The sequence below is a fragment of the Delphinus delphis genome, chromosome 3, assembly GCF_949987515.2.
Source record: "Delphinus delphis chromosome 3, mDelDel1.2, whole genome shotgun sequence".
NCBI classification, from domain to species: Eukaryota; Metazoa; Chordata; class Mammalia; order Artiodactyla; family Delphinidae; genus Delphinus; species Delphinus delphis.
Genome location: NC_082685.1, coordinates 138,326,527 through 138,349,383, shown reverse-complemented (window position 1 = coordinate 138,349,383; position 22,857 = coordinate 138,326,527). Strand labels below are relative to the sequence as shown.

Genomic DNA, 22,857 nt, shown 5'->3' with positions numbered 1-22,857 from the left:
TGGCGGGAGGACTAGGGCCACTTTGCCTGGGATGCTTGCAGTCCCAGCCACCAAGATCTCTATATATGTGTTGCCCAGAATGGTGACATAAGATGGCACGGCGTAGCTGCTTTAAATACCTAGAGTGGTTATGCAGGGATTAAGGATATGAAAGATGGAGTTGTCCTAATGAGGTAAGTAGAGGCCAGATTATATTAAAATTTTGTTTATCTGAAGAGCAGGGGCTTTGAAGGGAAGAGATGTAATTAAAAGCATTTTAAAGCAATCTCTCCAGCTGCTGTCATAAGAATGGATAGTAGGGGGCAGAAGTGGATTTAGGAGACTAGTTAGAAATGATTACAGAAGTACAGGTGAGAGATAATAATTTAAACTAAAAGGTGGGGGTGAGGATGGAGAGAAGCAGACAGATCTAAGAGGACATTTATATAGCAAAAAGAGGTAAAGCCAAGGAAGAGGAAAAGGATCTTTCCAGGAGGCAAGAGGAGAATCAGCCCCGTAGTGTTAACACAGCCAAAGGAGGGAAGGAGTTAAGAAAGAAGGACAAATGACAATGTTGAATAATTTAGGTATAAAATAGTAAGAAGCGGGCTTCCCTGGTGGCGCAGTGGTTGGGGGTCCGCCTGCCGATGCAGGGGACGCGGGTTCGTGCCCCGGTCCGGGAGGATCCCGCATGCCGCGTAGTGGCTGGGCCCGTGAGCCATGGCTGCTAAGCCTGTGTGTCCGGAGCCTGTGCTCCGCAACGGGAGAGGCCACGGCGGTAAGAGGGACGCGTACCGCAAAAAAAAAAAAAAAAAAAAAGTAAGAAACTAGTGTTTAGCACCTGTTACTTACCAGTCACTCCGTAGGTGTTTTACGTATGTGATCTCATTTAATGCTTACAATAACCCTAAAAAGTGTGTATTATTTCTATATTTTGATGTCAAAGCAGGCTCACAGAAACATGGGCATATGTGGCAAATTCAGGATTCTAGCCCAAGTCCAATTCAAAATTTCAGTGTCTGCCATATTTCCTCAGTTTTCTAAGGTGCCATGAATTTAAAAACAGCTTTTCAGAGTGGGGAAAAAAAGCCATTTGGTTGAATGTGTACGTGGAGTATAAGACTAATGAGAAACATAAAAGAAGTGAAGCTAAGCCTTAGTATTGAGGATAAATAGTAGTGGCTGTTGCGATGCAGCTGCTACTGGGAGGATGATGATAAAGTTAATGATGATAGTGATGATGGTATGAAAAGGAATGTTAGGGCTTCCCTGGTGGCGCAGCGGTTGAGAGTCCGCCTGCCGACGCAGGGGACACGGGTTCGTGCTCCGGTCCGGGAGGATCCCACATGTCGCGGAGCGGCTGGGCCCGTGAGCCGTGGCCGCTGAGCCTGCGCATCTGGAGCCTGCGCATCCGGAGCCTGTGCTCCGCAACGGGAGAGGCCGCAGCAGTGGGAGACCTGCGTACCGCAAAAAAAAAAAAAAAAGGAATGTTAAAGTCTAGCAGTTTTTTCTTCTATATCAATAGTTTATTACTATGTGAATGAAAATTGCTTATGGCATCTTTTCTTCAACACAAACATTTCATTTTATTCCAAAGCTATATGTATCACTTGTCATAGTTTTTCATTTACTCTTTTTACTTATACCAGGTAATTTTTTTCATTCTCATCTTTTGCTGTCTTTATTAATGACTTGTTTTGATAACTGTAATTTTCTCCTTTAGGTATTGGATCAGGAGTCAGTTTTCAGTTGAGCAACCAGCATAAATTCAACATCCTAATATTATATTCAACTACAAGGTAAGGCTACCTACTTGGCAACCTATCTGAGACATCAGTAATGGAATATTTTAGGGGGGTGAAGTCTGTTTAGTGTCTGTTTATGTTCTGTATTTACATTTTTCTTATAGAAAGGAAAGAGATAGAGCAAGAGAAGAACATACAAGTGCAGTTAACAAGATGTTCAGTATACAGAATGAAGGGGATGATCAACAGGGAAGCCGGTACAGTGTAATTCCACAAATTCAGAAGGTGTGTGAAGTTGTTGATGGGTTCATCTATGTTGCAAATGCTGAAGCTCATAAAAGTAAGTATTATCTTATTTTCTTTTTAAAAGTGCCTTCTTTGCAAAGCAAATAAGAAAGTATGTTTTTAGGCTTTACTGTGGCTTGTTAAGAATATCATGGCTAATTTTATCAATGTGATTCTGTTATTACTGTTAATATTGGATTCCCAAAACTTGATGTGCATTAGGATCACTGAGGGATCTTGTTAAAAACGCAGCTGCCTGATTCCTACCCTGGTGGATTATGACTCATAGATTTGGGTTGTGTTTTGGGCATCTGTTTTTTTAACAAGCTTTACAGAATTCTGATGCACACTGAAGTTTGATACTATAACTACATAGTGTTTTTTTGTTGTTGTATGCTTCTACACTTTTTGTTATTGGTGTTTTGTCTGCTTTTGGCCCTATTCAAATAATTTATGCAGGTAAATGAAAAATTTTACCTTTATTTTAATTATCCAGATAGTAGAGAGATGTGTGGGGTGGAGTGTTTACTTTAAGTAGATTAGTTAAGAACACTATCCATATATTCTGAATAATTGCCATTCACAGTGTGATAAATAGCATGAAAATAGAATATTATTGGGCCACAAGCCAGTATTGTAATTTCTTTCCCAAATCCTCTGTGAATAAGATAGGGTATAAATATACAATATATTATTCTCACTCGGAACAAGATAGCAGCATCCCACTGCTGAAAGAATTTACAGTTTATGGTGCACTGAAATTAACTATAGCAACAAAAGGCAAATGCAGCTCAATTACTGACTAGCTGGACTCATCCCACTGCATTAATGGCCTAACAGAAGAATCATGTCCATTTCTAGAAGTAAATCCTTTACCTCAGTCTCTTCTGTTCTTCCACATAAAACATCTGGTGTTAAATTAAAAATTATAAGATACAAAAAAATATCAAAATGAAATGACCCATTGTCAAGTGATAAAGCATTCGATGGAATTAGACACAGAGATGGCCTGGATGTTAGCCCTCTCAGAAAGAGACATTAAAAGAACTATGATTAATATGTTAAAGAATCTAGTGGAAAAGATGGACAATATATGTGAACAAATAGGGATTTTCAGCAGAGAGAAGGAAGCTATGAAAAAGTAAAATGGGAATGCTAAATATGAAAAATATGATAACAGGTGAACAGTTCCTTCAGTGGACATATTAACAAAGGAAACCTTTTGTGAATGTGAAGATAGATCAATTGAAATTACCCAAATTAGAACACAAAGAGAAAAAAGAGTAGGGATGGAGGACAAAACATTCAAGAGCTGGGGGAACCTATTAAGTGATCTAACTCAGGGGTTGGCATTTTCTTAAAGGTCCATATAGTAAATATTTTAGACATGTGAGCCATACAGTCTGTCACAGTTACTCACCTCTGCTATTATAGTGCAAAAGTAGCCATAGACAGTTTGCAAATGAATGGACATGGCTGTTTCACAAAGAAATTTATTTATAAAAACAGATCTTCAGAGTGTGGTATGCTGACCCCTGATTCAATTTATATGTGATTGGAGTCCCAAAACATGAAAGGAGTAAGAACAGGGAAAAAGAAATTTCTGAACAGATAATGACCAAAACTATTTCAAAATTACTGAAAGAGAATAAACCACAGATCCAAGATTCACAAAGAACTCCAAACCTGATAAATAAAAAATACAGATACATCATAGCCAAACTGATGAAAACCAAAGGTAAAGAGAATATCTTGAAGGCAACCAGAGCAAAACAAAACATACATATAGAGGGCCAAAGATAAGGACAGAGACTTTCTGACAGAATTTTGCTGTAAGCCAGAAGGTAATGAAGGGAAATCTTTACAGTATTCAAGGGGGAGGAAATCTAATACCCAGCAAACACATCTTTCAGAAATGAAGGCAAAATCAACACTTTTTTCAGACAAACAAAATCTGAGAACGTTCAGTCAGCAGATTTGTATAATAAGAAATATTAAAGGAAACTCTTCAGGCAGAAGAATATGATACCAGGTAGAAAACTGCATCTACAAAAAGAAATGAAGAACCTTGGGATATAAACAATATAGCTATACATAAAATATTTTTTTCTAATTTTAATTTATTTATCATTATGTAAAGGATAAACAGTAACAATGTATTATGGGCTTATGATATTTTTTAAATAAAATATATTGTAACAATATTACACAGCATGGAAAGGCAGAAATGGAAATATAGTATTATGAGGTTCTATATGTGAAGTTATATAATACTTTTTAAAAGTAGACCGTTAGGGACTTTCCTGGTGGCACAGTGGTTAAGAATCCACCTGTCAATGCAGGGGACATGGGTTCGAGCCATGGGCTGGGAAGATCCCACATGCCATGGAGCAACTGAGCCCGTGTGCCACAACTACTGAGGCTGCGCTCTAGAGCCCACGAGCCACAACTACTGAGCCCATGTGCCACAACTACTGAAGTCCACGTGCCTAGAGCCCATGCTCTGCAACAAGAGAAGCCACCACAATGAGAAGCCTGCACACCGCAACGAAGAGTAGCCCCCGCTCGCCACAACTAGGGAAAGCCTGCACGCAGCAACGAAGACCCAAATGCAGTCAAATAAATAAATAAAATAAAAACTAAACAAAGAAGTAGACTGTTGTAAGTTTAAAATATACATTGTAAATCCTTGAGCAACCACTAAAAAGAAGTGTAACAGAGGTATAGTTAAATAAGCCAGTAGTGAAGATAAAATGGAATCATTAAAAAAGTCAGTTCAAAAGAAGGCAGGAAAAGGAACAAAGAATAGATGGAACAAGTCAAAATTCAGTAGGTATATGATAGATTTAAATGTACTGTGTTGATAATTACATTAAATGTTTATTTGTTTTCTATTAATATGTAACAAATTACTGCCAACCTAGTGGCTTAAAACAACATCTGTTTATTAGCTCAGAGTTCTCTATGTCTGAAGTCTTGAGCACAGCATGGCTGGGTTCTCAGCCTAGGTCTCAGAGGCTGAAATTAGGGTGTCAGATGGGTTACATCCCTTTCTGGAGGCTCTAGGGAAAAATCTGCTTTCTAGCTCACTCAGTTATTGGCTGAATTCAGCTCCTTACTGTTGTATGGCTGAGATCCCTGTTTCCTTGCTGGCTGTCAGCTTGGGGCAGCTCTCAGCTTCACAGGCCATCGTCATTCCTTGTCATGTGACTCCCTCTGTCTTCAAATCCAGCAATGGAGAGTCTCTCTCACTAGGTAGAATCTCATCTGTTTTAAGGGATCACCTGATTAGGTTAGGCTCACTGAGTTTAATCTCCCTTTCTTGAAGTCAGCTGTGTCTTATAGTATAGCCTAATCATGTCAGTGATAATCCCACTGTATTAACAGATTCCTCCCACACTCAGAGGAGAAGGGATTATACTGGGGTATGAGTCATTGGGGTCATTTTAGAATTCTGCCTACCACAAAATGTCAGTGATTTACACTCCAATGAAAGGCAGAGATTTTCAGTTTGGATAAAAAAGCTAGACTCAATTATATGTTTAAATTTTGGAAACTATGGCCTTTGAAAGAAAGGATAGTGACAGCTACAGAATTTGTGAGAGGAAAATATCTATATCAAAGTATTTTTGCTTTTAAACCATAGAAACATCTGAGTGGTACTGTTTTTGTGCTCTCTGATTTCACCTAAATTCTTGTCCTTGCAAGGCTGATTAATGTAGTTTTACGAAAGATCAGTAAATGAACACAGCAATAGAGGCAGTTTGTTATGTTTGGATCCTGGTAATTTTTTGCTTCCCTTGTTTTGTTAGTTTTTAATTTTATTATTTTTTAAGTCATTACAAGTAATGCAAATTAAGGGTTTTGACTACATTCCTTAGGACATGAATGGCAAGATGAATTTTCTCGTATTATGGCAATGACAGATCCAGCTTTTGGATCTGCAAGAAGACCAATGCTGGTTTTATCTTGTATTTCTCAAGCTAATGTAAAAAGAATGCCCTGTTTTTATTTGGCCCATGAGCTGCGTCTGAATCATCTAAGCCACCCATGGATGGTAAGGTACAATTTTCTCTGGTGAGAAAAATCTCATTTTATTTTTCACTCTACTTTCTAATTGATTTTTATTTTTAAAATTCTTTTCTACTCATTCTCTTTAATAAAATAACATTCTAAAAGTCAGTTTTAGTAGCTTAATTTGTGGGAGATATTTGGTATCAAAGCTGACCTCTGAGGTAAGTAATAAACCTCACATTGGTAGTAATTATAAGACAGAAGAGAAGATGATATTTTATAATCTAAGCTCTCTAGAAGACCAAACTTGAGTGACTCACCCAAAGTCTATTGGGATCTTTTTAGTCCTGTTCTTTTTTGAGTGTCCAGGAAAATATCCCACTTAATTATAAGATTTTTCACTCAGTTTCTTATTGACAGTAATCTCTTTTATTTGCTCATAGGTCCAGGATACAGAGGCTGAAACTTTAACTGGTTTTTTGAATGGCATTCAGTGGATTCTTGAAGAAGTAGAATCTAAGCATGCAAGATGATCCTCCTTTTAGACCTTGGGAACTGAAAGAAAGCATTTGGAACTTGTTACTAAGGTCGTGATGTGGATATTTGCTCAAGTCAGCTCATTCTGCCCTGCCTTTTTGCAGGTAGGGTTTATATTGGACAGCTGTAGCTACTCTATTTTTTAATATAATTTTTACTTTTTACCTTAATTACAAGAAAAAAGTTTCAGTGCTAGCATTTGGCCCCAAAATGAACCTTTTAATATTTTAAAATAACTTATATATACATATATATATATATTTTTTAATATTAAATTCTGGAAAAACAAGTTTATGCCTCTCTCATTCTTTGTGGTTTCTCTTCTTTTCGTTTCAAAGATTGCTATAGTGGGGAATAGCAAATTTACTAAGCTTTCAATAGGTTATTTTCAAAGGTCCTTAACTGGTTATCAAAAAATAAGTTTCTATCTATTTTTAATAAATGTACTATTTAAAACTGAATATTCACTGGAATTTCATTTACTATTATGGCCATACAACTTCTGTTTCTTTTCTGAAACAGTAGGAATTAACTTTGTATCATATTCAATACTAATTCAGTGAAAATAACTGGAAATTCTTGCTCTTTTCAAATAACTTTGAAAGCTCATGAGGTGCTAAAGCCAAATTTTATTCCTTACTCATAGAGGAAATATTCCAGAGACGCTCATGATCATATGACCTCCTATTCACTAATTGCTTGCACTTTGCAGAGGAAACATTACAGTCCTCCTATCTCATTGGAATTGAAGAATTTTTAAATTATAATTTAAAAAGCATAATATTCTTAGTGGTGCTGCACCCAAGATACAGCCTCCATCCTGTGAGCAGGTGCCGTTTCAAAGAAAGTAGCTGTCACATCTTGGGTGCACTTATCCAGAACTTAGCTTCAGCACTTGTATAGTTGGGGGCAGAGTGAGAAATGCCGACATTCTGCTCCTCCTAGGAAGGTTGCCCTCTGACTCGGAGAGAGAGTGCTGTTTCCTCGGCTGCCCCAGTCTAGAATGGAGTTTCTTCTTTCTGAGCTGGAGGAGGGAAGGAGGGGAGTGGGTCTTGGTTCAAATCCCACAGACTCTTACTGAGTTTTAGTATATATATATATTTGAATAAACGTTTCTTCATTTGCTGTATGCTCTTAGGACCATTTACAGAGATTTTAATGATTTTTTTGGTAGTCCATTTTTGTCTTTATTTTATTTTATTTTTTAATGATTTTAAAAAAATTAATTTTCTCCAGTTTCTCTAGGGAGCCATTACATGGAACTCTTCATTCTGTTATGCCAAAAGTAGATCTACTCTCCCCTTTTTTTAATTATATGTAGTTATGTTACCTCATTCATTCCTGATGTTGGTAGTTTATGTCTTTTTTCTTCATGATCAGTCTGGCTAGAGTTTTATTGATTTTATTATTCTCAAGAACCAGCTTTAGGATTTATTGATTTATTCTATATTCTGTTTCATTGATTTATGCTCTAATCTCTATTTCTCTGCTTTTTAAATGTAAAAAAAATTTTTTAATTTCATCTTCCCTTTTTTAGATTATTAAGGTACAGACTTAGGTCACTGATTCTATTTCTTTTTTTTTTTTTAACATCTTTATTGGAGTATAATTGCTTTACAATGGTGCGTTAGTTTCTGCTTTATAACAAAATGAATCAATCATACATAAACATATGTTCCCATATGTCTTCCCTCTTGCGTCTCCCTCCCTCCCACCCTCCCTATCCCACCCCTCCAGGCTGTCACAAAGCACCGAGCCAATATCCCTGTGCCATACAGCTGCTTCCCCCTAGTTATTTACCTTACTACGTTTGTTAGTGTGTATATGTCCATGACTCTCTCTCGCCCTGTCACAGCTCACCCTTCCCCCTCCCCATAACCTCAAGTCCGTTCTCTAGGAGGTCTGCGTCTTTATTCCTGCCTTACCCCTAGGTTCTTCATGACATTTTTTTTTCTTAAATTCCATATATATGTGTTAGCATAAGGTATTTGTCTTTTTCTTTCTGACTTACTTCACTCTGTATGACAGACTCTAGGTCTATCCACCTCATTACAAATAGCTCAATTTCGTTTCTTTTTATGGCTGAGTAATATTCCATTGTATATATGTGCCACATCTTCTTTATCCATTCATCCGTTGATGGGCACTTAGGTTGTTTCCATCTCCGGGCTATTGTAAATACAGGTGCAATGAACATTTTGGTACATGACTCTTTTTTTTTTTTTTTAACAACTTTATTGGAGTATAATTGCTTTACAATGGTATGTTAGTTTCAGCTTCACAACAAAATGAATCAGTTACATATATACATATATTCCCATATCTCTTCCCGCTTGCGTCTCCCTCCCTCCCACCCTCCCTATCCCACCCCTCCAGGCGGTCACAAAGCACCGAGCTGATCTCCCTGTGCTATGCGGCTGCTTCCCACTAGCTATCTACCTTACGTTTGGTAGTGTATATATGTCCATGCCTCTTTATCGCTTTGTCACCGTTTACCCTTCCCCCTCCCCATAGCCTCAAGTCCATTCTCTAGTAAGTCTGTGTCTTTATTCCTGTTTCACCCCCTAGGTTTTTCATGACATTTTTTTTTTCTTAAATTCCATATATATGTGTTAGCATACGGTATTTGTCTCTCTCTTTCTGACTTACTTCACTCTGTATGACAGACTCTAGGTCTATCCACCTCATTACAAATAACTCAATTTCGTCTCTTTTTATGGCTGAGTAATATTCCATTGTATATATGTGCCACATCTTCTTTATCCATTCATCCGATGATGGACACTTAGGTTGTTTCCACCTCTGGGCTATTGTAAATAGAGCTGCAATGAACATTTTGGTACATGACTCTTTTTGAATTATGGTTTTCTTAGGGTATATGCCCAGTAGTGGGATTGCTGGATCATATGGTAGTTCTATTTGTAGCTTTTTAAGGAACCTCCATACTGTTCTCCACAGTGGCTGTATCAATTTACATTCCCACCAACAGTGTAAGAGGGTTCCCTTTTCTCCACACCCTCTCCAGCATTTATTGTTTCTAAATTTTTGATGATGGCCATTCTGACTGGTGTGAGATGATATCTCATTGTAGTTTTGATTTGCATTTCTCTAATGATTAGTGATGTTGAGCATTCTTTCATGTGTTTGTTGGCACTCTGTATATCTTCTTTGGAGAAATGTCTATTTAGGTCTTCTGCCCATTTTTGGATTGGGTTGTTTGTTTTTTTGTTATTAAGCTGCATGAGCTGCTTATAAATTTTGGAGATCAATCCTTTGTCAGTTGCTTCATTTGCAAATATTTTCTCCCATTCTGAGGGTTGTCTTTTGGTCTTCTTTATGGTTTCCTTTGCTGCGCAAAAGCTTTTAAGTTTCATTAGGTCCCATTTGTTTACTTTTGTTTTTATTTCCATTTCTCTAGGAGGTGGGTCAAAAAGGACCTTGCTGTGATTTATGTCATAGAGTGTTCTGCCTATGTTTTCCTCTAAGAGTTTGATAGTTTCTGGCCTTACATTTAGGTCTTTAATCCATTTTGAGCTTATTTTTGTGTATGGTGTTAGGGAGTGATCTAATCTCATACTTTTACATGTAGCTGTCCAGTTTTCCCAGCACCACTTATTGAATAGGCTGTCCTTTCTCCACTGTACATTTCTGCCTCCTTTGTCAAAGGTAAGGTGTCCATATGTGCGTGGGTTTATCTCTGGGCTTTCTATCCTGTTCCATTGATCTATATTTCTGTTTTTGTGCCAGTACCATACTGTCTTGATTACTGTAGCTTTGTAGTATAGTCTGAAGTCAGGGAGCCTGATTCCTCCAGCTCTGTTTTTCGTTCTCAAGATTGCTTTGGCTATTCGGGGTCTTTTGTGTTTCCATACAAATTGTGAAATTTTTTTGTTCTAGTTCTGTGAAAAATGCCCGTGGTAGTTTGATAGGGATTGCATTGAATCTGTAGATTGCTTTGGGTGGTATAGTCATTTTCACAATGTTGATTCTTCCAATCCAAGAACATGGTATGTCTCTCCATCTATTTGTATCATCTTTAATTTCTTTCATCAGTGTCTTATAATTTTCTGCATACAGGTCTTTTGTCTCCTTAGGTAGGTTTATTCCTAGATATTTTATTCTTTTTGTTGCAGTGGTAACTGGGAGTGTTTTCTTGATTTCATTTTCAGATTTTTCGTCATTAGTGTATAGGAATGCCAGAGATTTCTGTGCATTAATTTTGTATCCTGCTAATTTGCCAAATTCCTTGATTAGCTCTAGTAGTTTTCTGGTAGCATCTTTAGGATTCTCTATGTATAGTATCATGTCATCTGCAAACAGTGTCAGCTTTCCTTCTTTTCCGATTTGGATTCCTTTTCTTCTCTGATTGCTGTGGCTAAAACTTACAAAACTATGTTGAATAAGAGTGGTGAGAGTGGGCAACCTTGTCTTGTTCCTGATCTTAGTGGAAATGCTTTCAGTTTTTCACCATTGAGGACGATGTTGGCTGTGGCTTTCTCATATATGGCCCTTATTATGTTGAGGAAAGTTCCCGTTGTGCCTACTTTCTGCAGGGTTTTTATCATAAATGGGTGTTGAATTTTGTCGAAAGCTTTCTCTGCATCTATTGAGATGATCATATGGTTTTTCTCCTTCAATTTGTTAATATGGTTTATCACATTGATTGATTTGCGTATATTGAAGAATCCTTGCATTCCTGGAATAAACCGCACTTGATCATGGTGTATGATCCTTTTAATGTGCTGTTGGATTCTGTTTGCTCTCCTTCTCAAACTCTTGCAAAATATAGCAGAGGGAGGAACACTCCCAAACTCATTCTATGATGCCACCATCACCTTGATACCAAAACCAGACAAGGATGCCACAAAGAAAGAAAACTACAGGCCAATGTCACTGATGAACATAGATGCAAAAATCCTCAACAAAATATTATTTATTTTTTGGCCACACCATGCAGCTTGTGATTTTTTTCTAATCTGTCTAGTTTCTTATATCCTTTCATTTTTAAAAAATTTAATCATACTTTTTAGTTCTAAAATTTTCACTGTTTTAGAGCTTCCCTTTTTCTGCTAAAACTCTATCTCTTCATTCATTCTATCTTTTCCACTACATTCTTTAACATATTTAAATACTTTTTAATAATCATTTTAAACTAATTTCAACTTAGGTCATTTGTGAGCATACCATACCTCTATTAAGTATATTTTCTCTTGATTTGGGGCCCTATTTTTCCTATTTCTTTATATGTATCCTATTTTTAAAAAATATTTATTATAATTATTTTTTTATTTATTTTGGCTGCACCGGGTCTTAGTTGCGGCACGCGAGATCTTTAGTTGCGGCATGCAAACTTCTTAGTTGTGGTGTGCGAACTTTTAGCTGCGACATGCATGTGGGATCTAGTTCCCCAACCAGGGATTGAACCTGGATCTCCTGCATTGGGAGCACAGAGTCTTACCCACTGGACCACCAGGGAAATCTCTATATGTCTCCTGTTTTGAAAAATTATACACAGGGAGTTTTTCCTTAAGAGAATAGTAGATTGTGAAGTAGATAATACTTTTTATTTTGTCTTTTGTTTTTCAGGCAAGTTCAGCCATCCTTTCTTTTTTCATCATTCAGCTAGGTTGACTTGGAGCTGGACCATATCTTTATTTAACTTACTTCTTTTACAAATCAGATCATATCTCTTGTTTCCTTTTGTGCCAATCCCCAATATGTTATGCTACCACCAAGGAGCTGATCTTATTATATTATCACCTGGAAAGGGGTTGGGTTGCCTATATAGTCAGTTTCAGTTCATCTCTAGATGTAATTCCAGCAGGGTCCTGAAACCTAAGCACTGAACAAAAATGTAAGACATTTTTCTGCCCTCTTTGTCTCTTGCCAAAATTCCTGTGGGGGAGAATTGGTGGACTCAACAACTTGTTTTCACATTTGGAGTTCTTTCATTTACAATATGTTGTGCCAGTCATTTTGTAATTAAAAGCGTCAGTAATATTTTTCTCATCCAGCATAATCTCTCTTCCTATGACAGAGCTGGTATTCCATCCACAGATACCCAGAATAGGCAATTGGTCCCATAAAAGCAGTGTAGCTCTTTGATCACTAAAATAGCCTGATTCTCTTTGGAATTTAGTTTATTTAGATTTCTTTGTATCTTCTACTCTTTTCTGGCTTCAAGTATAATTTTCATTTTATCCTGTGTTTTCTTGCTGCAATAACAATCTTTCGTGACCTACATTCTGTCTGAAAACAAAACTTTTAGTGGTTTTTACACTGTGTTTTAAACACCTTATCATCTATGGTCTCATATATTACAATGTTCATTTGTTAAAACATTTTTAAGATTATGTCTACACCCATTATCTGAATTATTATATGTTGTGAAAAGTTCTCACAGTCTCATTTTCCTCATGATTTTCATCATTATTTCATTTTTACTATATAGTATGATGACTTTTTACTGTTTTTTTTTCTTTTTTGATGGGGTTGTGTTTACGTTCATATTCTTTGATCCTTGGAATAAGTACTAAGCAAATTTGCACAACATACGAGATCTGATTCTTGCTACCAGTCTCATCAAATTAAATTTCCTGTATTTAAAAATCTCTAGCTGCTTATTCTTTCTACACATCTGTATAAGAAGTTGTTAGAAGTAGCACGACTAAGTTATTATGTGCAAAGACCCTAAAACCAGATTGGTTTGGGTTCAAATCTTAACTTTATTATTTTATGATCTTGTGCAAGATTCTTATCTTCTATGTACCTGAGTTTCCCTAATTTAAAATGAAGGTAAATAATAGTAGTACCTACCTCATAGGGTTCTTAAGAGTTTTAAATAAATTAAATATTCCTTTGCCAAATTTCTATTTTAACTAAAATTTCTATTTTAAACCTAATAGTTTGTATCTCTTAAGCCCCTCTTAAGCTGCTACCCCTATTATGCTCCTCCCCCCTTTCCTCTCCCCATTGGTAACCCTAGTTTGTTCTCTATATCTGTGAGTCTGCTTCTTTTTAAAATAATATACTATTAAATTAGAAATCTAGACTAATAATTTACTAAATGAAATAGAAAGTAGTAACTGGTAATAAATCATTTGCTACATTGTATGGACTAGTATTATTTCAACCTGATTTTTTGAGGTTATTTTTATGAACATTATTAGAACCATTTGAATTTTTTCTCCTTTGAGCTTTCTGTTCATGCCTTTTGCCCACTTTTATATCAAATTGTTCTTTTTTCCCCTCAAAATTTAAAGGGCTGGGTGTATCAGGGAGACAAATCTATGTCTATGATGTATGTTGGAAGTATTTTTTCCCCTGTTTATCATTTGTCTTCTGACTTTACTTATTGTATTTTGGATGTGCAAAGCTTTAAAAAATGTAGTCTAATTTATTAACATTTTCTTTTGTTATATATATATTTTGGTAATAGTTAGAAATTCTTTACCAACACCCAGGTTATAAGGGAATTTACCCATATTTCTACTTGTATATACTTGTGTGGTTTCATATATTACACATAAATCTTGGATCCATTTGGAGTGTATTCAGGTATATTGTGAAGTGTGAATTCAATTTTGGCTTTCTCCAAATGAATATTTGATTGTTTCATCATACAGTTGACCCTTGAACAACATGGGGGATGCGGTGCTGACCATCCATGCAGTCAAAAATCCGTGTATTACTTATAGTCAGCTCTCTGTATACACTATTCCTCCAGTATCCACGATTCCACTTCCATGTAGTAGTAGTAAATACTTTTGAAAAAAAAATCTGCATATAAGTGGATCCATACAGTTCCAACCTGTGTTGTTCAAGGGTCAACTGTAATTTATTAAAAGTGACCATATTCCCCCCAGTGTTTTGAGATACCATCTTATTAGACACTAAATTTGTTCATGTAATCTAATTTAGCCTTGCTTTTCTGTTTCTGTGTTCCTGTTCTAATGCCACACTTGTTACACTTAAAGAGGGGTTTTAACATTTTTGAATATCTGATAGAGCTTGTCCTCCATCATTCCTCTTTTGAAAGGTTTTCTAATATATTCTTAAATATTTATTTTTCAATATGACCTATAATATCAACTTATTTAAAAATTTGTATTTTTTATTGGAAATACTATGTATACCCATGCATAAATATATTACACATATATATAATAACTTGGAGAGAAATTACGTAGTTAGGATGTTGAGTTGTCCCACCCAAGACAATGGATGTGCTTCCATTTATTCAAAACAGAAGTGTTTTCAAGTTTTCCTTATATACATATATTTTGCACATTTTTTGTTAAGTTTATTTTTAAGAATTTTATCTTTATTGTTCCTATTATAAATGGAGTTTTCCCTTAATGTTCTATATTATAGTTATTATTTGTATATGTGAAAGTTATTGATTTCTGTTTATTAAATTTATATCCTACTTTATAGTTTGATTTAGTTTTTTTGATTCCTTTGATTTTCTAGATATAAAGGCATCATCTGCAAATAGGGAGGTTTTACTTCTTATTTTACAGTGTTTAATCTTCTGTGTGATTTTGCTTTGCTAATACTTGTAGTATGTTAAAGAGTAGTGAGACAGTGAACCTCCTTTCTTGCCTTGTTCCTCATCCTGGTGGAAATGCCTCTAGTCAGAGGTTTCCCACTATGTAACATATTGGCTTTAGGAGTGATGGTTTAGTAATCATGTTAAGGAAGTATGAATTAAATACTATCTTACTAAGTGCTTGTTTAAAATGAGGGATGGGTGACAAATTTCATCAGAGGTCTTTTTAACACCTATGGTGATAATCATGGTATTTCTCCTTAAATTTTTAATAGGGTGAAATATGTTAGATTAATAGTGAACCATTCTGACACTTCTGGGATAAATCTCTCTTGCCTCATATTGTATTATTTTCGTGTAGTGTTAAAATCTTTTGCTAATATTTGCTTAAAACATTTTACTATGAATGTATGTGAATTCATAAGAATTTTTGAAAGTGTGATATCTTTTTTTTTTTTTTTTTTTTTGCGTTGTATGTGGGCCTCTCACTGTTGCGGCCTCTCTCGTTGTGGAGCACAGGCTCCGGACGCGCAGGCTCAGCGGCCATGGCTCACGGGCCCAGCCGCTCCGCGGCATGTGGAATCTTCCCGGACCGGGGCACGAACCTGTGTCCCCTGCGTCGTCAGGCGGACTCTCAACCACTGCGCCACCAGGGAAGCCCAGAAAGTGTGATATCTTTATCAGGTTGAGGTATTAGTGTTACACTTGCTTCATAAAAATGATTATAAAGTTTTTCTTTTTTCCATTCTCTGAAACAGTTTAGGTAATATTGGGAACACGTGGTTTTTAAAATTTTGGTAGAATTTATTCTCTGAAAACATCTGCTTCTGATTCCTTTATTACTGGATAGTTCTTTGATGACTTTCTCTATTCTATGGAAATTGCTTAATCTATCTCTGTAGGGACCAATTTTTCCTAAGAAATTATTTATTGCATCTAGGTTTTCCAGTTTATTTGCATAGATATTATACTTATGATTTTTAAATAGATCCTGTTTCAGTGATTAATTCCTCTTGATCATTTCTTATTTTGTATTTGTGTGCCTTCTCCTTTGTCTGTATTATTACTTATTTTTCAAGAACTAGAGTTTTGATTTATTTTGTGCTTTGCTCTTCCCTTTTATACCTCATTAATTCTGCTGTTATTTTCCCCTTCTCTCTTCTACTTTCTTTCTTAGGAATTTGATTATTTTATCACTGCTTTTATTGTATTCCATAGATTCTTTAATGTGGTGTTTTTATATCATGATTCTTTAGAAATTCTGAAATTTTTATTTTCTTTTCCAAAGAACTGTTTAATAGAAAGTTTTAAAATTTTCATTGAAGAGTCTTTTTGTTTTCTGTTTTAATTAATTTCTAATTGTTGTTTTATAATCAGAGAATGTGGTATTAATTTTACTTTGTGAAACTTACAGAGGTTTTGTGATGACCTCATAGATGGTCAGATTTACTGAATGTGTCATGTACATTTGAGAAGGTATGTTCTTTTTGATAGGTGTCAGTAAGAGCTACTTTATTGATTACGTTATTTGGGTTGTATATATCTTTACTTAATTTTTTTGTTCTTTTGATCTTTTTTGAGAGAGAGTGAAATATTGAAGTCACCTGTTATTACTGTATTCTGTCTATTTCTGCTTGCTTTATTAAGGAAGTTACTGTGTTATTTGGTGAAAATATATTCATAGCCATTTTTTCTTTACTGTGGATTGGATCCTTCAGTATTATCTAGTAAACTCTTTGTCTTAATTAATACTTTTAACCCTAAAGTCTCCCTTATGGAATATCAGGATTTTTTATTTACTTGTATTTACCTGGTCCAGCTTTTCTGAGTCACTTTGTTTTAAGTGAGTCTGTTTATTTAACAGTTGGGTTTGTTTAGCAGTTGGATTTTGCTACATGAGCCAATTAGAAAATTTTTTTTATTTAATAGGTCAGTTAAGTCCATTTTTATTGATTGATATGATTATTGCATATTATTTTAAGTAATATTTACTATGTATTATATATTATATTTCTTTTAAAAAATTGATTTATTTATTGTAGTATAGTTGATGTACAATATTATATGTTATAGGTGTACAATATAGTGCTTCACAATTTTTAAAGGTCATACTCCATTTATAGTTATTATAAAATATTTACTGTATTACCTGTGGTGTTCAACATGTCCTTGTGGCTTATTTTATACATAGTAGCTTGTACCTCTTAATCTTCCTACCCCTATTTTGCCCCTCTCCCTTCCCTCTCCCCAGTGGTAACCAGTAGTTTGTCCTCTTTATCTGCCAGTCTGCTTCTTTTTTGTTAAATTCACTAGTTTGTTGTCTTTTTAGATTCCACATATAAGTGATAACATACAGTATTTGTCTTTCTCTGTCTTATTTCACTTAGCATAATACCCTCCGAGTCCATCCACATTGCTGCAAATGGCAAAATTTCATTCTTTTTTTTTTTCTTTTAAAGAAGATGTTGGGGGTAGGAGTTTATTAATTAATTAATTTTTGCTGTGTTGGGTCTTCGTTTCTGAACGAGGGCTATCTCTAGTTGTGGCAAGCGGGGGCCACTCTTCATCGTGGTGCACGGGCCTCTCACTATTGTGACCTCTCTTGTTGCAGAGCACAAGCTCCAGATGTGCAGGCTCAGTAGTTGTGACTCACGGGCCTAGTTGCTCTGCGGCATGTGGGATCCTCCCAGACCAGGGCTCGAACCCGTGTCCCCTGCATTAGCAGGCAGATTCTCAACCACTTCTCCACCAGGGAAGCCCTCATTCTTTTTTTATGACTGAGTAGTATTCCATTGTATATATATACCACATCTTCTTTATCCATTCATCTGTTGATGGACGCTTAGGTTGCTTCCATATCTTGGCAATTGTAAATAATGCTGCCATGAATATTGAGGTGTATGTATCTTTTCAAATAAGTGTTTTTGAGGGTTTTTTTTTGATATATACTCAGGAGTGGAATTGCTGGGTCATATGGTAGTTCTATTTTTAGTCTTTTGAGAAACCTCCATACTGTTTTCCACAGTGGCTTCACCAATTTACATTCCTACCAACATTGTATGAGGCTTCACTTTTCTCCACATCCTTGCCAACATTTGTTATTTGTGTTCTTTTTGATGATAGCCATTTTCACAGGTGAGAGATGATATCTCATTGTGGTTTTGACATGCATTTCCCTAAGGATTAGCAACATTGAGCTTCTTTCCATGTGCCTGTTGGCCGTCTGCATTTCCTCTTCGGAAAAATGTCTATTCAGTTTTTCTGCCCATTTTTTAATTGGGTTGTTTGTTTTTTTGGATGTTGAGTTATATGAGCTGTTTATATATGTTGCATATCAATGCCTTATCAGTCATATAATTTGCAAATATTTTCTCCCATTTAGTAGCTTGTCTTTTCATTTTGTTTATGGTTTCCTTTTCTGTGCAAAAGCTTTTAAGTTTAATTTAGCCCCATGTGTTTATTTTTGCTTTTATCCTTTGCTTTAGGAGATAGATCCAAAAATATTGCTACAATGTATATCAAAGAGTGTTTGCCTGTGTTTTCCTCTAGAACTTTTATGGTTTCTGGTCTTACATTTAGGTCTTTGATCCATGTTGAGTTTATTTTATTTTATTATTATTACTTTTTAATTTATTTTTGGCTGTGTTGGGTCTTTGTTGCTTCGTGCAGGCTTTCTCTAGTTGTGGCGAGTGGGAACCACTCTTGATTGCAGTGTGCGGGCTTCTCATTGTGGTGGCTTCTCTTGTTGTGGAACATGGTCTCTAGGTGCACAGACTTCAGTAATTGTGGCACGCAGGCTCAGTTGTTGTGGCTCGCAGGCTCTAGAGCACAGGCTCAGTAGTTGTGGCGCACGGGCTTAGTTGCTCCGCGGCATGTGGGATCTTCCTGGACCAGGAATTGACCCCGTGTCCCCTGCATTGGCAGGTGGATTCTTAACCACTGCGCCACCAGGGAAGTCCTGGTTTATTTTTGTATATATTATTTTTGTATATATTAGAGAACGTTCTAATTTCATTCTTTTACATGTAGCTGTCCAGTTTTCCCAGCACCACTTATTGAAGAGACTGTCGTTTCTCCATTGTATATACTTGCCTCCTTTGTCATAGATTAATTGACCATAGGTATGTGGGTTTATTTCTGGGCTGGCTATTCTGTTCCATTGACCTATGTGTCTGTTTTTGTGTCCATACCATGCTGTTTTGATTACTGTAGCTTCATAATATAGTCTGAAGCTTCATAATATACTCAGGGAGCATGATTTCTCCAGCTCCATTCTTCTTTCTCAAGATTGTTTTGGCTATTTGGGGTCTTTTGTGTTTCCATACAAATTTAAAAATTATTTGTTTTAGTTCTGTGAAAAATGCCATTGGTATTTTGATAGGAATTGCATTGAATCTGTATATTGCCTTTGGTAGTATGGTCATTTTAACAATATTAATTCTTCCAATCCAAGAACACAGTATATCTTTGCATCTGTTTATGTCATCTTTGATTTCTTTTATCAGCATCTTATAGGTTTTTGAGTATAGGTCTTTTACCTCCTTAGGTAGGTTTATTCCTAAGTGTTTTATTCTTTTTGATGTGATGATGAATGGGATTGTTTCCTTAATTTCTCTTTCTGATAGTTTGTTGTTAGTGTATAGATATATAACAGATTTCTGTGTGTTAATTTTGCATCCTGCAATTTACTGAATTCATTGATGAGCTCTAGTAGTTTTTTGGTAGCGTCTTTAGGATTTTCTATCTGTTGTATCATGTCATCTGCAAACAATGACAGTTTTACTTCTTCCTTTCCAATTTGGATTCCTTTTATTTCTTTCTTTTGTCTGATTGCTGTGTCTAGGACTTCCAATACTGTGTTGAATAAAAATTCCGAGACTGGGCATTCTTCTCTTGTGCCTGATCTTAGAGGGAATACTTTCAGCTTTCCCCATTGAGTATGATGTTAGCTGTGGATTTGTCATCTGTGGCATTTATTATGTTGAGGTATGTTTCCTCTATTCCCATCTTCTGGAGAGTTTTTATCATAAATGAATGTTGAATTTTGTCAATGCTTTTTCTGCATCTGTTGAGATGATCGTATGATTTTTATTCTTCAATTTGGTAATATGGTGTATCACATTGATTGATTTGCAGATATTGAAAATTTGAAACTGTAATTTCCTTTTTTGTAATCTCTTTGTGTACTTCTTTTTTTTCTATTTTGATATGTTCTCTAGATATTTTTAATATTACATGTCATATATATAAAATGTTATGTACTTTATATGTTCTATATTTTAATTTTTGTTCTAATGGTTAGCTTTGTACTAATACCTTTTTTTTTTTTTTTTTTTGTGGTACGCGGGCCTCTCACTGCTGTGGCCTCTCCCGTTGTGGAGCACAGGCTCCGGACGTGCAGGCTCAGTGGCCATGGCTCACAGGCCCAGCCGCTCCGCGGCATGCGGGATCTTTCTGGACTGGGGCGTGAACCCGTGTCCCCTGCCTCGGCAGGCAGACTCTCAACCACTATGCCACCAGGGAAGCCCGTGTACTAATACCTTTGTTAATGCCCATTTCTTTACTTAGATTTCTTCCCCCTACCTTCTCTGTCACTTTTTTACTGACCATTTTTACCTCTCTCTTTATTTCATTTTCACTATTTTATCTGTTTTAATTTTTGCTTATGTCCCTCATTATATTCTCAGTCTAAGCTGTTCATTCCTTGGTTATCATGCAAGGAAGGATGATTTTTTTCTTTATCTTCATTTTTTTCCCCTGTGTTGTTAACTCTCATTTTATATCTTCCTAACTTTATGTTCATTTCTATTTTGAATTTTTAAATATATTCTTTGAAGTTTTTTTCACACCTGCAAATGCTTGTTTAAAGATAATTAATTTTGTCTGGCATATTTTGTTATAGTTTTTCTGTGCTTTGTGGTTGTTTTTTGGGAATAATTTTCATCATCTGAAATGTTTTGATTTTCATATTTTTGTTTTCTATTACAGTACTTTTAATATAGATGTTGTCTTCTATATTCGGTTAATTTTAGGAATATCTTACATTTTTCTAGGCCAGCATTAACAGTTGTGTGTAGAAAAGGACGAGTTTGGTGGCAAATTAGATTTCTTAGCTCAAGAGAGCCCTCTTTTGTTGGCATGATGAAGTGCAGCTTGTTTCATGAATGTCTACATTCTTTGGGTGGCAAGGAGAGAGGATCATGAAGTCTTCTGATGTTTCTATTTTATGTTAATGTAGAACTTTAAATTTTTACCGCTTATTTCCTTCTTCTCTTTCACCCTCAAATCCACATGAATCCTTCCCCTTAACGCTATTCCCTTTTCAAGTCTTTACCACTCTTTTCAAGAAGGGGTACAACTCCCACCTCTGACTGCAAACATTTCAAGGCTCTCCCTCTCAATTCCACACAGCCAGTACTCTGAATATCCAGGTGTCAGACTTATTCTCAGCATTTATGCTCTAAGGGTGGGACTCTGTCTTTTGGAAGATAATTATATCTGTATTCCACACCTCAAGTGCCCACTTGCTGCTCTGCAGTGGGCTCCAGAGGTGGCTCTGCTTGCTTCTGAATGTTTATTTCCCTAGTTACTTGTAAATTGAAGTATTATTCTGTTTTAGTCATGCTGTAAACGTGGGTCATTGTGGTTTTATTTATTCTCTCTGATTTGTATGATATTCAGAAGGTGTATGGAGATTCTAATTTAGTGACCCCATTATCCTGTGGGATTCTAAAATCAGATCAGTTTAAAATGTAATCGTTAAGCAGGTCTTTTTTTGAGCTGCAATTTCCTCCTTATAATTTTCATATATCAATTCTATTTGTGTCTTCTGAGGCAACATAGAATAAATCAAATTTCTCTCTTATGTTCAAACACAAACTGTTTCACAGCCCATAAAATCTTTTCTGTGGAATAATCATCCATTGATCCTTCAACCACTACTCAGGTGGTAAAACTTCAAGTCACCCCTCCCTGCATCTGATAACTCTCTTTATCAAAGAAACTAACTTCTCAGGTTCATGGTTTCCTATACTGTATTTACCAGCATAACTTGAGGACATTATTACTATTGGAAGAAGCTAACAATAGCAATTTAAAAGTTCACTCTTAGAAGAATTACTTTCCTTCATCCAAATGTAATGATTTACATAAAGCAATAAAGGAAAATTGAAAATGGGAAAAAAACATGTTTTATATTTTGCTTTCAAGAAAGGACAGTCATCAGTTGGCTTATCCACAAACACAGCAAGTATTTATTTTGACTGGAAGAACAGTTAATGTGTCTAAATGTTTCTAACCAAATTAGCAAATAAAAAGTAGAATAGCCTGAGTGAATATGAATACTTATGAATCTCTTAATTAGGAGTCTAGTGCTGCAAACTGAATGCTAATGAAGTAAAAGAGCACTGCTTTGCTTGTTCTCAATTTATGTAGCACTGGCAGCTATGCTTTTTATGTAATGATGCTAGCACATCCTAGGTCGCTAAAAATTTTCAACACAGAGCACAGTATACTTAGAGTGTCCAAATAGGAAGATGATAGGAGAATGTGGGGAAATTGGATGGGGCAGTGGCAGTTGAGAAGGTAAAGTGAATGTAGGATTTTCTTACCAGCTTTGGGAGTGGCTGTTGTTGAAACCGAAAATGGAACTGAATGAAGCTAAATGATGCGTTTTCCCTATGTGACTTCCCTACCTCAACTTCCGATGTGATCTAGTATCTTTATTAAAGAGCAAAGAAATAAACC

The 22,857-nt window shown here is 35.8% G+C and overlaps 1 protein-coding gene across 6 annotated transcripts in view; it reads left to right on the top strand.

Annotated features, from left to right (window-relative positions):
- Window positions 1-22,857, top strand: part of FBXO4 (F-box protein 4) — a 395,613-nt gene that overhangs the window by 6,748 nt on the left and 366,008 nt on the right. For 2 of the 6 annotated variants that reach the window (XR_011246424.1, XR_011246425.1), the window contains exons 4-7: window positions 1,703-1,778; window positions 1,889-2,064; window positions 5,891-6,066; window positions 6,467-6,664. Coding sequence is in view for 1 of the 6 variants with exons in the window: in XM_069540614.1 (XP_069396715.1) it covers window positions 1,703-1,778; window positions 1,889-2,064; window positions 5,891-6,066; window positions 6,467-6,556 (518 nt within the window). In the remaining 5 variants the exon portion in view is untranslated. Of the gene's footprint in view, window positions 1-1,702; window positions 1,779-1,888; window positions 2,065-5,890; window positions 6,087-6,466; window positions 6,836-22,857 lie in introns of those variants that run through there. The other 4 variants (XR_011246427.1, XR_011246426.1, XM_069540614.1 and 1 more) reach the window with 4 other exon arrangements.